Genomic DNA, 23,142 nt, shown 5'->3' with positions numbered 1-23,142 from the left:
TTATTAACATTCCTGTCTAACCTGAGCACTGTCGCAAAGCTCCGTTGTCAATCCACCTGCACTCAGAGAAACACACTACTTTTCATTAGGAATTTCCAACAAGCTGGGAATTAATTAAAGTCGAATTATGGACAAGAGCAATATTGGAAAACTCAGGAATTTAGCAGCTCCCATGGAAAGCAACAAAGGGCAAAAGGGGACCAAATAAATATACAACAGCGTACTTAAGCCAAGACAGAGATATTACTCAAAGGTTATTAAAATTCACCATGAACAATATGAGCACTGACAGATCTGTTAAACTGATTTAGTTAGATGAAATGTAATTGTATCCGCATGCTCTCATCATGAATTTTATGCTACAAAATAAGCAGGGAGCCAACAAACAAAATGTGTCTGGATTTCATCAGGAATTTCACCCATTATAAACTAACCAAATAGCTGGACAACTTATTTAGCTTACTTCATTTCAAAGCAAACATGACCACTGCTGTCTCGTATTATGGACATAGATGGATCATTATTACCTGTTGTATAAAATAAAGATATGAACAAATGAGTTTTTGACAATATTCAGAATTATAGCAGTTCGAGAGGAGAAACCTGCCAAGACAATAATCCTATTTTTAGGGTTTAAAACAGGGATTGTCTTGTTTAAGGATACATTATTCATAGAGATACAGAGAATTATTTTAGTTCCCTGAGCCCCCACATGAAAAAAGTGGATTAAAATGTAATTTGAATATTGTTAAGTACAAGTAAAACCACAAAAATCTGGGGAAAAAAGCTCACGTGGCTAATATGAGCTGCTAATGAGAAAGTATTGACTATCCGTGCTCTATAGGTGAGGGTAGGAGCAGAACTGTCGGGGCTGGGACTGCTCCAGACTGTGGCACCTCCAGTGGAGCGGAGAAAGTAGGTCTGCCTGTGACCCAGGGGGAGCCAGGCCGGTAACAATCTGTGCCTGCTGCCAGAACGGCCCAATAGAGGCCATTTCCCTGGAGTTTACACACGCTAGTTTCAGTTTCACCCATCTTTGTTGTTCAAGGCACAGGCAACGGGTAAACAGCTCACCTGAAGCCCAAAAAGAAACCAAATATGACAAAGAAACTTTATACTGTTAAATATTACAAAGTGATTATAAAGATCAGCAGTAAAACACAGAGATGATCTTTCTGCAGTGGTTTCAGGATCTACCACAGTGATCCCAACAAAGGTCCATAGTCACTGACTGTAATAGGATTCAGAAACCATGGTTTACAAGCAGGAATGACAGACAATGACAAACAGTTATACGTTTACTTTTATTACCAGGTTTTAATGTTTTGAACGCTATTTTTTAAATCTCTAGTTAAGTACAGGCACAGGCATTTCAGTTCCACTTGTTTTAATGGGTTTTGTGATGTTCAGGAAACTTGATTCTGGGAAAAAAAAATCACGTTATTAAATGTATTGCATATCCTCATACACTTAATTTACTTTTGAACATGTTAAACAGTTAATATACCTTAGCTATCACTTGTGGCCGTGGGATTCCCAGCCAATCACAGATCTGATTTCTGTGGGTTCGTACAGTTGCAAGGTCGTTCTCCCTGAAGTTACATTACAAAATTACAGTACAACATTTTCATCTTATACAAACAATTAATGGTGTACTATGTAACATTTCTGAAGGGGAGTATGCTACCTGCTTGTCTCATAAAGATGATATGACATTGCCAAGCATGTTCCACAATATGGCATTAAACATACATTTATGAAAATACAGGTCTTTCTATTGTGTCATAAATACCTTCATAAACATGTTTTTTTTCTGTTACCTCTCCACAGATCTGACCTGTAAATTGGCTTGGTTTTGTTACCTGATATCTCCAAGGACATAGATAAGTTTAATGCCATACTGTGGAAAATTCCATATATAACCTCTCCACAACATCACAACCAAAAGTTACGCAACACAAAGCAAAATTTGGTATCTACAAAATCAACTGACCAGTTTGTATCGCTCAGGGAAGTCATGACGTCATCCAGTATTTCGGGCTCAATGACATCATCATAGGTCAGCAGCATCTCGTACATTTGGCTGGCTGTGGTCTTTCTGATCTGTAGTTTTAGAAAACAAACCCTTACATTTACTGACAACAACAGAGCATTCATTTAAAGGCTATTCGGTGCGCACTAGAGTCTGTCAACATCTTACGAACTCACCACAGGAAAAGAATGACAGAGTAGGATCAGCAACTGGGTTAGGACTTTGTTTCTTACATCACCCTGGAACTGGATCAAGCCACAAAACCTGGAAGACACCAGTATTTAAAGTGGGAACATATATTCTGTCTATGAAGTGTTAAGCATGCAACAAGACTTTAGACTTACACTGTTATGCACGCACGCAATTTGGGAATAACTTTAGATTTCTTTATTTCTTTGCAAAGGGTCAAAAGCTCCACACAAAATGGATGACTGGAAAAAGAGGGAAATAATTTGCGTTTTTACAGATAACAATTGTATTTTTAAATATGCTGATGCTAAACACCTACTTCTCTTGTGTGGTGAATATTTCAAAGCAGTTGTTTGCAAGCATCTGGTTTAGCATCTTTAGAAAGGGAACTGATACTCTAAAATAAATAAAGTAGTAAGCTATGTGTAAAACTTTTAAATCAGTTGTTAATCTATTAATAGTACCTGTCATTACGAAGATTCTCTCTAAAAATCCTCAAAAGAGAATCTCCAAATTCCGTGAGAGCAACGCAGTCATTTTGGATGCCTTTTAGATACTCAAATAAAGAATGGGAGGAGTACTGCACCTGGAAATACACATTTAAGAACGTTTATAAACTGAATACAACACATTTTTGAAAGTTTACTATGAAAAACACAAGAAAAAAAAACATAAATATATCAATTATTACCCACTTTTGCTATCTTTTATTAAAAATGTGCACCTAAAAACAGGGTAACTTTGATGACTGAATGCAATCCTTTTATGTATAGCACAGTGACCTGAAAAGCTGACCATATATTTAGCAGAAAACATAAAGCTAGCTATTAAAGCACGCAATTCTGCCATTGCTGCAAACAGGGCATAAACCTCAAAAATGTATTTAAGTTCAAGTTCCTTAATGACCACATGAATCATATTTAATCACTACATCAATATAAAAGTACTGTTTGACTGTTTATCATAAATTCCATCTTGAATCGTTCCAAAAAGCATTAAAAAGAGAAATTGGCCATGTGGTACTGTGCCATGTTGCTTAATGTTGGGATATTAAGGTAAAAGTTGAAGTGTAAGTTAATGCTTTGGCTCTCGGTGCTGTGTGAATAAACTCATGTGGAGTGAGAATGGTAAGCACTGACTCAATGTTCGGCCCCAAACCCTGTACAAACATATCACTTTCTGTTGTCCATAATCCACGTCTAGTGGAGCAACAACAGACAAAGAGAAAATGTAAAATGACACTGATTGCATAATTAAAATCAGCTTAAATCTTCAATAGCAAAAAGCTATAAATGTGATAATGTAAAAAAAACTTTAAAAAATCTTTGTGGTTTTGCTTATTTGGGCACCAGTCCATTTCATTTAACCTCAGATAACTGCAGTTGAGAGCCCTGTTTTACGACCAGAATAAAATCAAACAAAACAAAACTCAAAGTCATTTTGGAAATTTGTTTAGCACTGTTAAAATTAGGTCAAGAGAAACATTTTGTATGTGAACCCAATCCAAAACTCAACTCCATATCAAAATGTATATTACAAGTCTAAATGAAAGGTGACTGAAATGTTTCTTGTTACAATAAGCTGAACGCAAAGGTCACAGTGAAGCTTTTGGCTAATTTGAACTCTAGTCTGATGGCGCCCTCTTCTGGCCATACCTATAATTTAGTCTGAACTAAAATGAAGACGAGGGGCATTTCCAAACTAGTGTCTTTCTCCCTCTCCCTATCCCCTCACACTACACCCGCTGTGAAGTCCTCTTCGGGGGTCCCTTCATCCCCACATTCAGCATTCTGTTGTCAAACGCACTACCCTTGCCCCAACTTCTTCTTGAGTTTAATGGTGGGCGGCACTTTTAATGCTGTATTATAATGCCACCTTTTGTCTTGTTTTAGTATTTACAGTGTGCAAATATTATGTCAAAATTAAATATAAACTCCCTCGAATTTCCCCTTTACACCATGCAGATCAGGCTTATCTCATCATCGTATCTTATTAAGACATGTCAAACGCATTTATCTTGCTTCAAAACCCTTTTCCCAAATAAAAGCAAATGTACATAAATCTAAATACATGTGGAGCTAAACTCGGAGCTGCTCTCTGGTGTTACACACACTTGTGTGGGGCCATCCGCACCTCCCTTGCGGTGAAGGACCTTATCAACCCCTCCCTCTAAGTGCTTGATCATTTCAGACGGCACTCCCCTTTGCGGGAACATGAAAACTGAGGGTTAGGGCACAGGGAAGAGAGAAGAGAGTCATTGGGGAAAGGCCCAACAATCACTAGACCAATTCTAGGTAATCAAAAGTTTATCCTTACAATCAGTGGATTTCAGAATGGTCAATCACCACATTGTGTGTAAAATTTCACTATTAATCCACCTGTATATGGTCTAATAAAATTGTCAAATAAGTTAAACTAGTAAAACAAGTGAATACTAACAGACTTGAATACAAATAATGACCTGTTGCCTCTATTGTTTTTGTATGAATTCTGTTTCTATGACTACAATGTGACTTGTCCAGTTGGAGATGACCTACTGTGGACTCGGTGATCCCGCCCACAGACACGGTGAGGCCCAGCAGGGTGTGGTACTGATAGTGACTCAGCCCCAACAGCCGGGTGATGTACTGGAAGGCCTGGGATGGGGCTTTCCAATTCAGAGTGGTTTTGGTCTCTCTGAAAAGCACAAAAACTAAATCAAAACAATACTGAAAGTTAAAGCTGTGCTGATTAACTTTTATGGTGGAGGGTAAGTCGCCTGGCTGTCTCCATGGATATGTTATTGCTTGAAGGTTCCACAGCATGGCTTTTTTCTTTTCTATCTCCATGAAGACAAGCAAGTGACACCAAGGGGCCAAGTTACAGGTCAGAGCTGTATGACCCCACTCACAGTAGGAACACATGTTTTTGAAGGTATAATTCAATGAAGGACATTGTTTAATGCCCTATAGTGGATCATTCCAGGCAATTACATCTCCACAGAGACAAACCTGTAGCAGACCCTTTGCCAGAAAAGTTACCTGTAAGTATGTAGCATATCTGCAAAAGATTAGTTTAATAAACTTACAAAGGAAAGATGGCCAACAGCTCCTCGTTGTGGGGAATGTGTGGTATTGCAGGGTTTTTGCTGTGGAGTAGCTGCAGGAAGATGTTGCCTGCGTGGGCTCTGTAGCGGTCAATCTTTTCCGCAGACTGTTGTGCCAAGCAGCACATCAAACGCCTGACCCTAAATGTACAATGAAAAATATATAAATACAAAGTGAATACAATTTAAATTTGCAATAAAATATTTTCCTACTCACAAGTCTGGTGAAAGGATTTCTGGAGCAGTGCCAGAAACTAGCAAAGTCACATCCATCAAACTCGTCATTGCTGCCTCTCTCACCCTGAGCAGATTTTTTTTTTTTTTAAAGGTATCAGGAAAAGGTTTTTATGAACATCAAATGTGCTTCATTCTACCATTCTACTGTCATTTAGCACCTCAAATCGCATGTAAGATATCATATTAAGTTAGTATTTGCATTTTCCTACAGTGTATTCTATACCTTTACAGGCAAATAAGCTCCATGGCCCCAGGTAACAATTTGTTTTTGTGAAGTTATCTAGGGCATTCTTTTAAAAGTCACACCCCAAAACAGGATTTAGATAAAACTCAGAATATCTCCATATGATTATGTCTAAAGCTATATAAAATACATTTGTGGGTAATTTCAGATAAACTTAATGAAAAAAATAAATAAAAATCATGTAATCATGTCACAAACAAACAACAAAAAGTCAAAATGTAAGTCAGCTCACACCCATCTCATGCTGTTGGGACAAGTGACTAGCTTGGTAACATTCCTTGAGGGCAGGTAAGCTTAGCTTTAGGCTACAATTGAGACAATCATGAGAAACATGTGCCTGTGTCCTCAGGTGCAAACAGAGCAGTATTAATATTTGAGATGCATTCAGAAAAGGGACTCACCAGGCCCCCACATCCCCTCGACTATCAGTGGTGTAGTCGCTCATACTATTAAGCAATACTTCATACACTTCTAACAGGTTTTCTGAGCAAAGAATTGAATCTGGGCATCCACCAGCGGAGACTCCGGCTTTCACGCACACCCTGTTTGAAAAGAAAGGACAAAAATTAAAAATATACCTTAGTCAGGAAACAGTTACATTTCTAAGGAGCGGACATAGACAGGAACAAGGGGCAGTCATTCAGGTATGGTAAGAAAAGTAAGGATGATGTCAAGGTTTTATTGACATTTGAACAAGGAGACAACAGGAAGCCCACATAACAAAAGACAAAAGAAGACCAAAATACAGATAAAACACAAAACCAATGTGCCTCGTATATTCTTTGGGTTAAATTGGGGTTACATTTTTATACAGAATTCAACAGTAAATTACACATACACAACTTGCAACTACAAAGTTTTTAAGACCTATATGATGTGTAGAACCTTTGCACACAAAAAGTTTGCTATGTGATATGGCTCCCAGCAACAAGAAAACAGAAAATCAAAAGAAAAAGATCTTAAAGTTAAAGAAAATATTATGGTTTTTGAGTACATAATGGTAAATACCTCTTTTAAAGGAGGCTATGTACTCAAACTTACCATTTTAAAAATGAAACCACAATCACAACTGAACCTGAATTGCCAGTGATTAGGGTTAAACATGTTTACCTCATGTTTGGGGACACAGATATGTTTTGCAAATTTCATATAAAAATTCTACACACGCTCCCCTTTAATTCTTTGTTAGTAGTCTGTACTTACTGGGAAATTGCCTTGATTGCATCTCTCCTTGCTTCTGTAAAGTTGCCTTCTTTCTGGCTCTTTACACACATCTGTCGTAAGCCTTCAAGGATCTGTAAAACAGATTGGATTTAGTCTAATAAAAATGGCTGCAGATAAAATGGTCATAAAATGATTTAATGTGGAGAACTGGCCAGACCCTCTAATGTTAACACACCTGTTTCATTTTGCTATGGATCAAAAATGTAGGCAAAGCACCAAGAGCCAGGGCAGACCCACATCGTGTGAACATCTGTGGACTCTGGAGACCGTCGATGTACTGAGATATCAAAACATCTGGAAACAGACAACACCTTTATGTAAATTATATTGACTGCTATGATAGCTTTGCAATGTCCAGGTTTCCTTACTTTGCACTTCAGGGTTAGCTTGGCCTGGCTCGATCTGGTAGTACTCCTCACATAACACAGATAACGCAGAGACAACAGCAGCCTTAAAAAAAAACCAACAACATGCATGAGCTAAATTAACTAAAATATATTTTCTTTTTTTAAACAAACCAACCATAATGTTATCTAGTGCTCCACTGGACACAAGATGAAGATTTTTTATGGTGTCATCAATTAACCACTGCCAGCCACCTGAAAGCCAATGGGACTTTACATAACTACATAATATCGTATGTTTACAGTAAAAAGGGAGACTCTGGGACTTACCAATGACCGGGTCATCCTTAAAAGGCATTTTGGAAAGGGAAAGCTTTTCAATGAGACAGCACACTGCAAAAAAGCACCAAACATAACTTTCATAATCATTAGCATCTTCAATATCTAATCTTCCAATGTACCTGCAGGCCTCATCAGCTCTCCGCCGTAACCCCTAACAGAAAAAAAAATTACATTTAAAAAACAAGAAAATTTTAAATATTAAAAAAAATAAGTCTATGTTCAAATAATTACCTGTACTGCTTTCTGTCATGTATCTAAGAAAATAAATGATGATAAATTATTTAATTTCAACAACCTTAAAGTGTAAAGAAAGCATTTAAAAATAGACTCACCATCTGATGAATATTTTTCAGTCCTTCTACGCACTCAGAGGAAATCATGTCAACCACCCCTCTGTCAAAACAAAACAAAAGAACCACTTCAATAAAGTATTCAAATATATTATTACATTCAAAGGCATTAATAATTGCAGTAAATTATTTACACACGATTTATGTTTAATATAATATTATACTATATATAAATATGATTAATACATAACTATACCTGTTGGTTTGTAGGCCCAGCTTATATAGAGCGTGTGTGATTTCTGCACAGGCCAAAATGGCTGCATGGCGAGTGTGGAGGTCAATGCCCACTGCCATCGGCAAGAGTCGTGGAAGCACTGAAACCAAACAAGGAAGGATTTATATTTAATCCATATTTTAATGGAGTTTTACACTTACACTGTAATACTAATGTAGAGATAACAGCACAGTCACAAAAGCCACATTTACCTGTAGTTGCCATATAATCAGGGACTTGTGGTGTCAGGTTGTGGAGTGCTTTAGTAGAGAGCTCTCTAATAACACTGTAAAAATAAATATCAAACATAAATACACAAAAAATACAATTATAATTTATGATAGATTCTGTTATAACATCTATATGAAGCTTACCTATCCCAATGATTAATCTTCATTTCTATCAAATGGTCAATCAATGCTTTTGTGTACTCAGGGAAACTGGCTACATAAACACTGCAAAAGAGATTATTGGATTATTTGAACAAACTTTGTCTTTTTCAAACTTCATCATTATGGTAACAGACGCTTTTAAAATGGAAAAAAAAAACTGCATAGCACACTCAGATAGCCAACGTCCAAAATATTTATTCATTTATTCATTTATTTAGAGATAATGTTTTGCTTTGGACAACAAAGAAATACTTTTACCACAATGATGAAATTTGAGAATGACAAAGTGTTGGTGTTTATATTTCACCTTAAGCTACGAAGAATCAACATCCCATTCATACCTTATGTTCACATAGCAGTTGTTGAGGTTACCAACAGCATAGTAATCTGCTGCCGTCAATATGTCAATACCATGAGGGAAGGTGCCCTATTATAAAAAGAGATATTGAGATTGACTAGTGGTCACTTTTACTTTTCAATAAATTAAGCCTCTGACTGAAACCAACAAGGCTAAACATGAATAAAAGTTATAAAGTTTACTCAAAATTACTGTAATTCTATTAGTCATACTGTAGTCAATACTGCGGTTACAAACCTGCCTGCCAACATGCTCCTGGAAGGCAGCCTAAAACAAAATGGGACATAAAGTTAATTTCTGCCATGTAACTATATATCTCATGAAAAAGCACCAAGCAGATGAGGAGAGGACTCACAGACGCAGCGCGGCGACAGTTTACATCTCGATCAAACACAGCTGTGATCACCAGGGTACTATGGACACAACAACATACTGTAACATATAGGGAAGACAATGAGATTTATTACATTGATATAATTTTGTTAAGGTACGGAGAGCTATGCCCTTTTGGCTCTTCTTCAGTCTGGTCCCAAACAACAGAAATCCGGCCTGCAGCTAAACTGTTTAGATTTACTCATGAGGCCTTGGAAACAAAACCAGTGCTGAAATCACCTCATTACCCTCAAGAACAGTTTATGATTTATATCTGCAGCTGCTACAATTAAAGTGTATGACTGTGTAACTCTGGGCATAACTCTGTGCCCGCGAGTCACTTAGTCCCACATTTGCAAAAGTAAGTTTTCTCCAAATGTCATCAAGCTGTGACGGATTGAGCAGGAACCAGCTTGTCTAAAGACGAGTGCCAAACGGCGACCGAAACCTACAGCAACAGGCGAAACCTGGCAGTCCTGCAGACGGGAGAGGGCGGGTGCTGTCGCGACTCTGGATAATACTACTACAGGGGTTCAAACTGACTCTGCAGAGCTGGTCTGACTCTGCACCGTCAGGACCACAGGTCCAAACATGCTCGGAGCAGAGAGCAGATCAGGAGGCCTTACTATTGACAAAGCGTCAACGTGCAACATGACCTGAGACTGTCATGACTGCACTATGCATATAGTGAACATTTAATTCTTTCAATTTTATTATGCGTGAGACTAAAACCTTGTGAATCATTTATTATCCTCGAACAACTACCAAACAACAATAATACATTAACAACTGAGTTTTCTAACATACAGAACATAAGAAAGGATTAAAGTTTTACATTGGCAAAAGTGTTCAGCCACATAAAAAAAAAATATACTGCAGACCTAGACTCACTTTATTTTAGATACTTATTACTATGTCACAACATGTAATAACATGCAATTACATGGTAAAAAGGTTAAAGTTAGAGGAGTTAGGTGATGTTCTCCTGTTGTTACATTGTACTTAAAGAGGTAAATATAATGAGTCCATCTATGTAAAACCCACAGCATGAGGTCAGAGATACTGTCTGTGGATAGACTCAGACTGTTATACATTATGGGCATGAACTACAAAACACTGTTCTAGTTTCTCCTTCCTGACCACCAGTGCTTAAAGCACAGAATATCCCCAAGCGCAGTTTGAGTAGCAATACCAAATCAGTCACACCTGTGACCCTAGATGAAGCCCCCTGAGGTAGTATAGTCCCTTGTTATCCTCTGCCATAGCCAAGAACTTGTGTCACTGGACGCCCTTTTGAATGTATTATTTTCAATACACTCAACTAAGCCTTTTGTTTATGATGGTGGCATTCGCGCTCCCTCTCCTATCACTTGGCAATTTTGGCTGAGTCTAGTGTCTATTCTCTTTTGTGAAGGCCGTGTTCACGCACCTTCTGCCATCATTTAAGTTTGTATTATTAGGATTGCATTATAGACTGTCTATTGCTATTGGCATTAGCTATTTTTGTTTTGTATCTTTCAGTGAAGACCACATTCGCGCACCCTGTCCCATTAATTAAGTTTTGTCTGATAGACAGTATAGTGTCTATTTCTCAAAGCTCAGTTATTGGGCTGCTCATGCGGGAGACTCCATGGGTGGCTGCCACCGTCGCTCATGGATACAGGCTGCAATTCCAACGCTGGCCACACATGTCAGGCTGGGTCTAAATAACAACAATCAGCAATCTGGCAAAAGCTCAAGCACTGGATTAGGCGCTGTCCACCCTCCTGGTCAAATGGGCCATTGAGGTGGTAGATCTCCTGCTTCAACCCAGGGGCTACTATTTCAAATATGTGCTTGTGGACAAAAAAAAGGCAGATTTTGTCCCATTTTGGATTTACCTCAATCATTTCATGAAGGTCTTGCATATGCGCACCACAGTAGAAGTTCCTTAAACCCTTGCAGTAAGAGAATGGTTCATGTCTACAAACCTCAAAAACACTTATGTGCCTACTGCACCACAACACTTGAGATTTCTCAGGTTTGCCTATCAAGGCTGTTCCTTTGTAGGCTCATGGGCTGAAGATTTTGCCATATCTGGACGATTGGCTAATTTGTGCTCCTTACAAAGCATGTGAGCAGCAGGACACCGATCGCTTCCTTACACATGTGGCCCAATTGGGCCTCACAAGAAATATGGGGAAGAGCAACCTGACTCCTTGTCAGATGACAACATTTCTTAAGCTGGACTTGGACACTGTGGTGATGAAGGCTTGTTCGTCTCTTCGTGGCCTAGACGATATTAAGAGTTTGGTCCCCTGCTGTCACTACGTCTGCTACAAAGGTGGCTAAGATTGACGTGCACTGAGCCCATGGAGGGACAGAAACTATTCGTCAGACAAGGTCCCCGTGGGTTTAGTGGTGTGTCGCAGAGAGATGGTCACCACAGATGCCTTCCCCACAGGATGAGGCACTGTGTGGCAGCACAGTACAGCTCAGAGGATTTGGTCTGCCAGGGATTGTTTAGACCACATAAATGTTTTGGAGTTACATGCTCTCCATTTGGCCCTCAGGAGCTTTCTACCACATCTAAGAGGAAAACATGTTCTTTTCTGGTCAGACAACACTTTGACGGTCTATCACATCAACAATTATGGTGGCATCAGATCAGCACGACTCAGGGTGTCCCAAGATCTGTTAACATGGGCTGCACGCCGTCTGTCCACACTGCGAGTGTCCACACTCTGGAGCCTTTTTGGGTGGGCAGAGGTGGATATGGTCGCCTCAGAGAAGTCGACTCACTGTCCTCTATGGTTCTCCCTCGTGAGGATGCCAAGTTCCCTAGGACAGGATGAACTTGGCCCCAAGGCCTCCTATATGCTTTCCCCCCTCTTCTTCCGATTTGGCCAACCCTACTGAGGGTTCTCCAAGAGAGCCACACACTGTTACTGGTCACCCCATACAGGTCAGGATGGCCATGGTCCAGAGAGATCTGCTTTTGCAGTTGAGGCGACAAATATGGCATCCCAATTCCCAACGCCTTTAACTACGGGTGTGGCTATTGGCGAACCTGAGCTGCAGCTGATCGGTGTCACTGATCCTGTTCGTCGAACTATTTTGAATGCCAGTGCGGCCTCCACTCGTCAGCAGTATGGGAACAGGTGGAAGCTGTTTCCCAGTGGTGTTCTGCCTGCGGTGAGGATGCAGTGTATTGTTTGGTGCCTGGAGTTCCTCCAGTCTCTCCTGGATGACAGACCACTTTTAAAGGTGTATATTCCTGCTATATCTTGTCATCATGGTTTGGTTGGACAGTTGGGAGCCATAACTTCTCTTTCTATGGGATGCTCATAGGTTTCAGTAGTGGCTTTCTTGTAAGACTGATTTTTTATTGGCTATTGTGTCAGCAAATTGGGTTAGTGAGTTACATGCATTTTCTGCTTTAGTTCCCTTCTGTGTCCTCTCCTGAAGTCCCACTCTCGCTGTAACAAGCCTTTGAGTTTGTCTAGATTTGAGCCCCCCATTGAAGAGGGCAGGGACAGGTGACCGCCTGAAAGCACTGAATGCTGGCAGCCACCAAGGATATATAGAACTGTAGTTATATACATATTTTTCTTTGTGGATGCATATGATTCCCAATACATACAACACATTTTTTTCTTTCATAAATGGAATGGAGCAGATTTCTATTGTTCTGTAAACCCTTTGTATATATTATTTTATTAACCCTCACAATATAGGTTTAACATAGACATAATATTGAACCACAGCGTAATAGCACAGTGAGACTTTTAAATTGTTCCCTTTCAACCGAGTTGTCACAACGGACTGCAGATGGAAACTAGTTATTTAGCTATAATCTGATGCAGAGCATCTGTTTTATGAGCTTAATGTTTCTGTACATTGTCCCTTCAAATAAAGACTAAACTAAATATAGATAATTTTTGCTTTTCTTAACCAATCTTTATTTTCCTGGGCTGACCAGCGTAGTTTGTAACTGCAAATGAAATGAACCCCAGCTGTAACCCACAATGGTAGAAGTATAATCTTTAAGCTTTTGATGCTACAATTTACTAACTAAACAGTTACCTTGCGATCTGTATAACAAAAGGTGTGAGCTCCTTGGGTTCGTAGGCCCTGGCGAAAGACCAGCACACGTAACAGGCAGCATCCCGCACATTGGAGCCCACACTACAGGCTCCCCGCTTCTCCTCATAGGTTAGAGACTTGATGATCAGTGGCACAACTGAAAACATAGACATAAATACAAGCTAAAGTCATAGGAATATATATAGCCTTATACTGTGCAGCACAATAACGGTTTATCAATTTTTAGTGGCATGTGGTTCCAAACTTGTCACATGCCAAAGCATGCTCATGCTAGTGCCTGCCTCTTGTCCTCCTTTTCCACTGTGGGAAAGTAGTCTTGTAATCACCTGTATCCAATATAATCACCTGTATCCAATATATTCAGTTAAAAAAAGCATAGTTCAAATGGGTACATATGGTTTAATTTGCAATTTGCAAGTTTCGTGCCTAGTAATGAGTGAGAAAATTGTATAATTTACAACACCATGTGAAGACCCTGATCACAATGGACATTATAGTTGTTTACACTAAATAAAAAAGAGGAAATATAAACATAAACGATGCGAGTGTCCCTATCCTCGTCATGTAAATCATTGCTCCAGGCCTGACTAATATCAGATACATCACTGTTGCCTCAGGGCCCTACTGTTTTGGTTAAAGCTCCACCCACTGTGAGTGAACACCTCAGAAAGGAGAAGTCACCACACAACTAACATCACTAATCGCAGCGCACACATGCATGATCACACGCAAGAGCTTACAGCAATGTTGATGAGAAAAACATCCTAAGACCAAATTAACAGTATCATAGAATCTATAGGTGTCTGGCGGTCCTTTCCTCCACCGAACAACAACTTACATCATAACCTGAACAGGTAAGGCAGTAAATTATTTTATTAATTTGTTTGATTAAAGGTTGTTTATTCAATAGGCAACCTGAGTAGACACCAGGCTTCTATTAGTCCATTTGATGCTTTTGTCATGTGGATTTAAAGTTCTGCTTATTTGATTATTTCACCTGTAATTTGAGGGTGGTGTGCACCTGTTGCAGCAACTTGATTGATTTACTGTAGAACAGGAAATATTTAATAATGTTTGCAGTCACATATTAAAAATAATAATTTAGAATAATGTTATTTCTATATTTTGAAGTAATTTAACCGTATAACTTAATGTTTATCAAATCTTAATGTTACAACTTAAATTGAATAGATTTGTAAACCACATTTATGCATATATTGATGTGCCATTAAAAGTTCTTAATCTTTGAGAATAATACATTTTAAGTTAAATCGGGCTTTAGACTGAATTTGAGTCCTTAGGGAGTGGCAGTGCATGCTCCTACAGTTGAACAGAAACTTGAGTGACAACTTCTTGCGACAGCGCACGACAAGCCGGTTCCTCCAAGCAGCCGCTAGCACCCAGCTTCACTTAACTGACTGCTCCAGGTGATGTTTGATTTCAAAGGAGGACCTTAAGGGCTTCTGCCTGGCTGTAAATAGTTAGGCTAAAATCCATTGTACATGTACTGAAACTTAGCATTTAACTGAAACTATGTTGGTCTTTTTGTTACTGCTGCAACTTGGGAATGGGAATTTTACCAGTTTGTGATGAATGAAGGATGAGTACATCCCACAGGTGTAGTCATGGGAAGCAGGTGCCTTCTGGTTCCCACGCCAACAGCGCTGAGTTTAGTAGTGCTGCAAGTGAAAGCAAGTTTCTGCATGCCCTCCAGCTCGATGTTGATAAATGCTTAGCCTTGTTACACCTGCCGACAATATCTAACTCTCTATTCACTGTACAGTTGAGTGGAGTGACTTCAAAACTCACACATAAAACACATTTGTAGACAGTTGTCTTATCAGCTAAAACACACTGCCTCTATGCAAACATATGGCAGGATATTTGCATAAGCACAGTTAAACTTAAATCATGCACTATGTTCAACTTACGCAAGAAAAGAAATAAACTAGCCTCAGGGTGTAGTGTTTTAAGTGGTTTGTTTTTTTCTGCCTTCGCAACAAAAGACAAAGATGAGAAACCCTCTAGTAAGAACAGACACTTGGACCAGTCCGACTACTCTATTAATCACATCTCGACTGTTGTACATAAAATTTAGGATATAACCTTCCACCATTAAATAGGTTGTCTGTATATTTGACATAAATAAGTAAATGTTTTGTTTTGTGTATTTAAGGTGAACCAGAATGGAAACTGCTCAGGAACGAAAACCAAAGAGACCACACTACATTCCCCGGCCTCCAGGAAAACCATTCAAATACCAATGTTTCCAATGTCCTTTCACCTGCAATGAGAAATCCCATCTATTCAACCACATGAAATATAACCTTTGCAAAAACTCCATCTCCCTAGTATCGCAGAAGAATGGGACAGCATCAAGACAGATCAAAACTACAGTCAAAGCAGTTGGGGCCAAAACTAAGGATAGTCCTAGCCCCTCCCCTGCGTTCCAAAATGTTGATAAAAATATTAATGGGGAGAACAAAGCAGAAGAGGAGAAGAGCAAGGACGACACAGAGGAAGTAGACGTGGTGTGTGATAGTCCCAAGAATAAGGAGTGCGATAGTTTGACCAGTCCAGTTGTTGATCCAGACAACACAGAAAACAATGAGCTGATGCCTCTGCCACGCCCGTCCGCCTTCTCCCCCGTCACACCAACTGGAGCTGAGAAACCATCAGTAGTGCAGCCAGAAGATCCAAAGACAAGCACTTTACACCAGGCTGGCTTTCCATGGGGTACTATGACTACACCATCAGTTCCTTTAAAGCCTTACCCCCCTCCACTGGTGCCTGAATACCCCCCATATCTTCTAACAGATCAGGGACTCTATCCATCATACTACCTCACTGCAAACCACCACAGAAGTGACCAAAATTCTAACTCATTCAGGCCTGAGTTTCTGGATCCCCAAAGACCACTTGTACCCCAGCCTGTTACCCCATCTTACCCTCCCCTCTTCCCCCCATTCCCCTATCGGTACTGCTCCCCTCTCCACGCCACTCCTCCTCTTCACTACAGTCTGTACGGACCACATGAGCTTGCCATGCCAATAACGGGAACAAGATATCTTCCTCTTGACATGTATAGTCCAAACCTTGGGCCAAAAGACTATGACTTTTACTTACAAGGCCGAGCCAGTCATGGCACAGGCCCGGTAGAGGAGAACAACCAAGGGCAAAACAATGATAAAGTAACTAGACTGAGCCCTAAAGAAGGTTGTTCTGCCTCGGGGTCCCCTGACAGACCATGCAATTCAAATAATGTCCAAACTGATTCAGAGGGACCACACTACACCCCTCCTCTCTCACAACCCAGCCGCCCAGACTCAAGACAAGAAAGCTCTGCTGAGATTTTAATGCAACTCAGAAGGCAGCATATGGACACAGGGTAAGTTAAACTATCAATACTTACTGTTTTTTATGCTGACAGTGATTCTAACTAGCCTTCTTAACATTTTCAGATCAGCTGATAAACAGTATTCAGCGGTTACTGACAACAACAGAGACGAGGTAGCACCACTCAACCTCTCAACAAGAAGCCATGACAGAGAAGATGGTTCTCCAATCAGACGTGCCACCGACAATTTAGGCAGAGAAGAATTGCCTCTCAACCTGAGTATCCGACCATCTTATGTCAGTCCCTCAATTTGGAGCACTTCCAAAAAACCCCAGAAGGAGCTAGATGTGGACATGGATGAGGAAGTTTGTGACCAAAGGCAGACTGCAGCTCTAGCACTTTGTCAGCTGGCCAGTGCTAGCTCTGCAACCTCATATGAGATCAACAGAGGTGTCACAGAACTGGAAGAATCATCAAATAAAACACTTCAGGAAGGAACAAAAAGTACAACAGAGACTGAAGCAAAGACAGTGAAACGGAAAAACAAAGATACAAATGAAAATAGCCACAAGCCAACAAAGAGGGCAAAGACTACAGGACGGGCTCTGAGAAGGAGGCCTCGCTGCTGCTAACAGATCAACTACTGTAGAAATATCAGACTGATGCCAAAGGACAAAAATGTCTTACCCTGAACACTACAAGTCTCCACATGAAAATGTTATTTGACAATGTCAACGTTAAAGCACTGAAATTAAATTATTCAGAGGAGGAGCAGGTGTAACACGTTTATTGCCACAACGACAGTAATAAAAAAACATATTATCAGAGGAATGATATCTATAGATGAATTGTTTATGGGTGTTGAAATTAACATTTTGTGATACACATTGTTGGTAAACAATGCAAATGTATTTAGACATTGAACAAATAAAATATGTTTGTAAATCAGTCATCTATCTTATGTTAACACCTACCATCTTTCAGTCTAGAAGGAAGCAGAAGCCCTCTCCTGCCCAGTTCTGCCAAGGCTAAACAGCCTCCGTGCCAAGCATTATCCGTTTCCTGAAAGCTTCAGCAAGACATACAGTCAAATGAACAAAATGAATACAAGCATTGGTGAAGTCTACATACTAAACACAGTATAACAAAGAGAAGATGTATAAGATTTGACATAAGACAGAAATGAAAGATTACCTGAAGCAGTCCAACACTGATCCAACCACCTCATCTGCCAGCTCTCTAGGAAGCCTTCCAGTCACACGCCCAATACTGAAACATAAAACAAGAGATTTTTTAAAATGCCTTCATTTACATAGAATGAAACTATCTTTTATTTTCAAAGTAACGATGAGGCTAAAAACAACATGTAAAAGATATAGCTACCCCTTAGCAGCAGACCAGCGCACAATAGTTTCCTTATCTTTCAGTCCCACAAGAAGATGCTCTGAAAATGCAAAACATGTTTATATGATTTTCGACAAAAAAAAACAAAAAAAAAAAAAAATATATATATATATATATATATATATATATATATATATATAAACGTAAAGATCAAACCAACCAATCACAGTTTCCACTTCCTCTGGAATATCATAGTCCTCATCCTGTTCTTGTGGCTCTAAATTAGGACTAACAGGGACTGTATTGGACTGGGCCATGGATAGGTTAGCAGCAAGTGAACGACTTCCTCTCTGATATCTGAAAAGATTTGGCATGTGACTGATTTAATCTTTGCTTTTGGATACAAACAATACAACAGATCAGTCTTACCTCCAAGAAGCCAAACGTGGCTTGAGAAAAGTGAGGCCAAGCTTCTGGGTTAGTTTTACTCCTAGTTTCCGCAGCATAGCTTGGTTGCTGTCGGACAGGTGTTTCTGCTCAAGACACTGAAGTACTGTAGGAGCTTAGGACAAAATCAACCAAAATATGAACAAAGTAACATAAAAAAAAAAACAATTTGCTGAAAGTATTGCTATTAACTATAAAGATGGGACTTACCATATTGAAGGACATCATCTCTTTTTCCATGCTTAAAGAGTTTGGCCTAAAACGATAAGGAAAAAGTATTCATTTTAAAACATCAAAAAGAGTCTGACAGAGGTGCAAAAATACTTAAATCACTACAAAAATGTATGTAATGCAACATTTCTTCTAGCCTTTTTTTAAAAATTGCCCTGCCTGAACATAAACAACAAAGTTGAGGTCCTTTAGGCTTGCCAACAGATTTTCCAGAGCCAGAGTGCCTACAGGGACATTTAGAAAGAAGTAATACACAAACAGCTGATCGGCCAATAATACCACTGCTCCAGGGCTGAATTACTTACTTTTAGTTTGGATTTCCAGAGTGGTGGTGATTATAAAGAAAATCTATGCATGTCTAAAAGGCATCAATATCATAATTCAACAGTAGTGTATTTTTATTTAGTAACCGTTTAGCTTTGAGCACACACACAGCAACAGGTGCATTCTACACCTGTTAACACTGCATCAGGTGAAACATACTAGTCATGTCTGCTCTTGCAAATTGCTTCCAGGACTTAATAATGCATTGCCAAATGCACTGGACTCAAACCAACTCAGTTGCTGATAATGCAGTATTCAGGGACATGAGTTTTATGCATTACCAAAGATTGCAGAATTCCATCCAGAACCATTATATCAGTCATAGACTGGTCATTGGTCTGAGAAAGAGTGGTAAGGCTCCAGTCTAAGAAGTCTCCTAGGCGCTTTTGCTTCACATCTGGGCGTGTCATGAACCTGCAGAGTCATGTTCAAGAGTAGTAGAGAGTAGTAAAGATTGTAGGCAAACAAAGAAGTGAAGACATGCAAAGGATTACACTGCCGTCTGGTGGTCAACTAAGTTATAGTTAGAATATGATTGAAAAATAATATTAAAAACAAATGATTGGATTGTGTTCACCAAAGGTTTACATTTAATGTATTACAATCATCAATAGCTTTAATACTTACTTTGATACAAGTACTGATGCAGCATCCCTTGGAGTATCACTTACAATGAGATAAGACTACAAAAACATAGCAGTATTGGTTTAAGATAAAGCATTATTTTAGTCAGTAATTCAAAAATACTACAATACTGAAACTTACTTTTGCAATGGCTAAAATCCGATCCATAGTTGACTCTCTGGCATGTCCAACATCATGCTCTAAATGTCCATCCAGCCGTGAGAGATCAAAGGGTATTAGGCAGGTCATTGACAGCCACAACAAAAGCATGTAGCGGGTCTCCCAGGTCTAAAAATTCCAAAAGTAGTGAATGCTATAATTCCAAACTATCATAAAGGGATGTTAATCGTATGTTCTTAGTTTTACACTTTACTTTGTTGTCTTTGGGATCTTGCCTTAATAGCAGGTCCAGAACAGGTTGAACATCAGCAACCTCATGAGGAAACAGCTGCATAAAGACTTTATAGCCACGCACCTGGTCAATGGTGCACACCTCACAGTATTAGTTATAAGTTCAAAATATTCAACAACTTTCACAAAATGTGTTGTTGTCATGTTTAATGCATAATGTGCAAACACTACATGAACAACTGACAAACCTTGCAGATTGTGTACAGACATTTGAAGCTTAGATGGACTAATGATAGTGGGGATGTTTCACTTCTTATCAACTCCAGCAACATATTCACCATCCAATCTATTAAATGCAAAAAGTTTGGGGTCGTTTTGTTTTGTTTTTTTAACATTTGATGTACTACCAGCAAAATGGCAGAAATAGGAAATTATATGGTACCAAGATGGGGGTCGAGCAGGTGTGGTTGCTCTTGATATCTGTTCATTATTACTGAAAAACATAATACAATAAATAGCGATAAGACACTCGCAAAGTATTAATAATAATGGCTTAGTAGTAATAAGCATCTCACCCAAAATCTTCTGCATAGTAACTTCAGTAGCTGTCATATCCCCGTGCACTTCTGGTAGGCTGGAGATAATTGTTTTGGTCTCATCGCTGTCAGTGAAGCCTCCCAGTAGCCAGGCTGTACTCATAATATCTGATTCTCCCTCTTCACCCCCCGTCACATCACCGTCGTTCTTAGGTAAAGCCATTTTTATCAAGCCGTTTGTTATAGATGTGTTATAAACTTAGCTAGTTTCAATTAGCATGTGGGTTTTTTCATGTAAACAATTACGCCAAACAACAATCGCTGTTACACGTGGAATAACATATTAACTCGCTTATTTAGTGATAACGTAAAACCTAATTTTAGGTCTATTTAAAGGAAGTTTTAGCATAAAGACGAACAATTCCTCATAATGTGTGCAGTTATTTGCGTTCACGCCCGTCCTTGGTATGGAAGCCGACTAGGAACACACAATCACGTGACGTGAAGGCAAAAATGACGCACAAAATAAAAAAGAAAGAAAGAAAAAATACTTATGTATATATATATTACCAAACGCTTGTTTCGCTATAGGTTTTTTATTAATATTATTGTTATTATTATTATTATTTCTGCTTACAATAAAAATGTCTTCTACACATTTCTTGTTTTAAAATAACTAAAACAAATTGATAGGTTTTATACATTACTTGCTACATGTAATATTTTGCTGGAACAATACATCTTGTTCCTGCTCATGTTAATTGCCTTTTCCTATCACAGGCATGAGTACATTTCATGTAGTGATATCCATAGTATTTTACAAAGGAATGTCTTGCGACAGCTCTGTATGCTGATACATTTTTGTGACTATTTTAACAGATTTTTCATTATTCTTATTGAGGAACCTCTGTAACTACCCCCAAAGTGGTTCCAGTGATTCAGATAGTGGAAGAGTTGGTAAAGTTGGTGTCTTTGCGCAAAGCCTGGGGCTTTGGGTATTTTTTCATGGTACGCAGAGTAAAAGGATTTACCAAACCCACCAAACATCCCCGCAATACCCAATTCATATTCAGAATGACCATAAAAAGAAGCAGGGTCAAAGATGACAGGACCCTCTGCACATTCTGCCACATTGCCGCTCCATAAGTCACCATGAACCAAAGCAGGCGTGATTTCCACATCTTTGAAAAACTGTGGAATCTGAAGCTGAAAAAAAAATCATCATCATATATATATATATATATATATATATATATATATATATATATATATATATATATATATATATATATATATATATATATATATATATAATTTTTTTTTTTTTTTTAATACATCATATTAACCATTATATAGATGAAATTACTCACCTGCAACTTTGCCCATAGTTCTCTAGATTCTCTGTCTCCGTATGACTTCTCAATTAAATTTAGCTGATGCTCAAGTCGCTGTCTGGTGAAAAATGTCACCCAGTCATCCTGCCAGTCATTAACCTGAGGAAGAAAAATACGTAATACGGAAAATAAGTAAAATTGTCTGTAAAAATGTATACGATTACAATTACACAATTCTATAACATTATATTTTGTTCTTACTTGTGGCAGGTATCCACAGCATGTAGGAACATCAAATCCAAATTTTAGCACTGCATTTGAATCCACCAGTTCTGCTCCTTTCCCTGAAAATAATCAGTAATATGGATGTAATACTGCATTCAGTTTTAAATCTCACATTATGTCTCTAACTATATACATTACCAATTGTCTGTTGAGCTTGGTTTAGTTTTTCCAACTGCTTCTTGTTATAAAGATGCATGTCTGCTAGTTCTTCTCCAAGGTGCTGTGAGTGCCTGCATAATGTTAAGCAGTTATGGCACTGGCATACTGCTGGTAACTGTGGTGGTGCGATGTAAATGTATCTTACTTGCTGAGACATTTCATATCCAGATGTTCCATTACAAATACACATCCCATGTCAAGCTCGATCACTTTCACTGGCTTCGGAACCTTAATTGTTGAAGTCTTTAAGATGGCTTCAAGGCTGGCCATTTCACCATCAAACATCAATTTGGCCTAGAATACATTTTTATGAGAGGTTTACCGTAGGCTACAATAATGTGTTTCTATGTTTGTGCATGTGTGGCCGCGTTAGTCAAAGACTACGAGTGTGAAGACAACAATTTATAAACAAATTATTACCTCACTTTTATGGTTTATCTTTACAAAAATCCTCCCGCTGTCAGTATCATAACTTTGGCCCTCGCTGATACAACCACCTCCTGAATAACCAGTTGACTTGAGCATTGAAGTACCCAGCTCTCGCTTTAGTTTAGCTTCCATTGCAATTATCTAGATTTATAGATAAGTAAATACTGAGGAATTACAGCCTGTGCCTGTAAATAAAAATCCAGTAACTGAGCCGTGCATGCAGATTGTTGTGTTTCCTGTACCATAACCAATCAGAGAAGAGACACAACCTC

The 23,142-nt window shown here is 38.9% G+C and overlaps 4 protein-coding genes across 5 annotated transcripts in view; 2 read left to right on the top strand and 2 right to left on the bottom strand.

The window, feature by feature from the left end:
- The window catches only part of tubb4bl (tubulin, beta 4B class IVb-like), a 175,424-nt gene that overhangs the window by 14,236 nt on the left and 138,046 nt on the right, over positions 1-23,142 (top strand). The window lies entirely within an intron of this gene.
- Positions 1,285-21,151, bottom strand: tbcd (tubulin folding cofactor D). Its single transcript, XM_033971842.2, has 39 exons — positions 20,703-21,151; positions 20,570-20,620; positions 20,376-20,473; positions 20,150-20,251; positions 19,918-20,064; positions 19,780-19,835; positions 19,434-19,566; positions 18,808-18,853; positions 18,580-18,712; positions 18,371-18,507; positions 18,190-18,250; positions 18,001-18,075; positions 17,781-17,875; positions 13,449-13,605; positions 9,367-9,424; positions 9,249-9,278; positions 8,995-9,080; positions 8,636-8,716; positions 8,474-8,547; positions 8,244-8,361; positions 8,030-8,090; positions 7,929-7,951; positions 7,817-7,848; positions 7,686-7,748; positions 7,534-7,610; positions 7,380-7,461; positions 7,187-7,305; positions 6,991-7,082; positions 6,189-6,329; positions 5,524-5,607; positions 5,289-5,447; positions 4,759-4,897; positions 2,686-2,807; positions 2,541-2,618; positions 2,377-2,463; positions 2,209-2,296; positions 1,994-2,103; positions 1,508-1,592; positions 1,285-1,421 (listed from the first exon to the last, which is right to left on the bottom strand). Exons 1-39 carry the CDS (start codon positions 20,884-20,886, stop codon positions 1,407-1,409), a joined length of 3,579 nt encoding a protein of 1,192 aa, XP_033827733.1. The 5' UTR covers positions 20,887-21,151; the 3' UTR covers positions 1,285-1,406.
- Positions 14,135-17,753, top strand: znf750 (zinc finger protein 750). Its single transcript, XM_033971845.2, has 3 exons — positions 14,135-14,323; positions 15,646-16,857; positions 16,931-17,753. The coding sequence occupies exons 2-3, from the start codon at positions 15,656-15,658 to the stop codon at positions 17,436-17,438; spliced, it is 1,710 nt and encodes a 569-aa protein (XP_033827736.1). The 5' UTR covers positions 14,135-14,323; positions 15,646-15,655; the 3' UTR covers positions 17,439-17,753.
- Positions 21,375-23,104, bottom strand: fn3krp (fructosamine 3 kinase related protein). Of its 2 annotated transcripts, XM_033971846.2 has the most exons (6): positions 22,862-23,104; positions 22,587-22,735; positions 22,421-22,512; positions 22,259-22,341; positions 22,034-22,156; positions 21,375-21,869 (listed from the first exon to the last, which is right to left on the bottom strand). In XM_033971846.2, the coding sequence occupies exons 1-6, from the start codon at positions 23,000-23,002 to the stop codon at positions 21,531-21,533; spliced, it is 927 nt and encodes a 308-aa protein (XP_033827737.1). In that variant the 5' UTR covers positions 23,003-23,104; the 3' UTR covers positions 21,375-21,530. The 2 variants fall into 2 exon arrangements, with proteins under 2 accessions (XP_033827737.1, XP_055079500.1); XM_055223525.1 differs by having other exon boundaries at positions 22,034-22,341.

The sequence above is a fragment of the Periophthalmus magnuspinnatus genome, chromosome 8 (assembly GCF_009829125.3).
Source record: "Periophthalmus magnuspinnatus isolate fPerMag1 chromosome 8, fPerMag1.2.pri, whole genome shotgun sequence".
NCBI lineage: Eukaryota > Metazoa > Chordata > Actinopteri > Gobiiformes > Gobiidae > Periophthalmus > Periophthalmus magnuspinnatus.
This window is presented reverse-complemented; position numbering and strand designations above follow the sequence as displayed.

Excerpts from the sequence above, each read along its gene's own strand:
- tbcd (XM_033971842.2), bottom strand. The coding sequence starts at position 20,886 with ATGGCTTTACCTAAGAACGACGGTGATGTGACGGGGGGTGAAGAGGGA. Across the intron at positions 20,474-20,569 it reads CCTGCTCGACCCCCATCTTG|ATTGGATGGTGAATATGTTG; the intron begins GTACCATATAAT and ends TGCATTTAATAG. Across the intron at positions 7,849-7,928 it reads CATGACAGAAAGCAGTACAG|GGGTTACGGCGGAGAGCTGA; the intron begins GTAATTATTTGA and ends TTTTTCTGTTAG.
- fn3krp (XM_055223525.1), bottom strand. The coding sequence starts at position 23,002 with ATGGAAGCTAAACTAAAGCGAGAGCTGGGTACTTCAATGCTCAAGTCA. Across the intron at positions 22,513-22,586 it reads GATATGAAATGTCTCAGCAA|GCACTCACAGCACCTTGGAG; the intron begins GTAAGATACATT and ends AACATTATGCAG. Across the intron at positions 21,870-22,033 it reads AACTATGGGCAAAGTTGCAG|CTTCAGATTCCACAGTTTTT; the intron begins GTGAGTAATTTC and ends TTTTTTTTTCAG.
- znf750 (XM_033971845.2), top strand. The coding sequence starts at position 15,656 with ATGGAAACTGCTCAGGAACGAAAACCAAAGAGACCACACTACATTCCC. Across the intron at positions 16,858-16,930 it reads AGGCAGCATATGGACACAGG|ATCAGCTGATAAACAGTATT; the intron begins GTAAGTTAAACT and ends TAACATTTTCAG.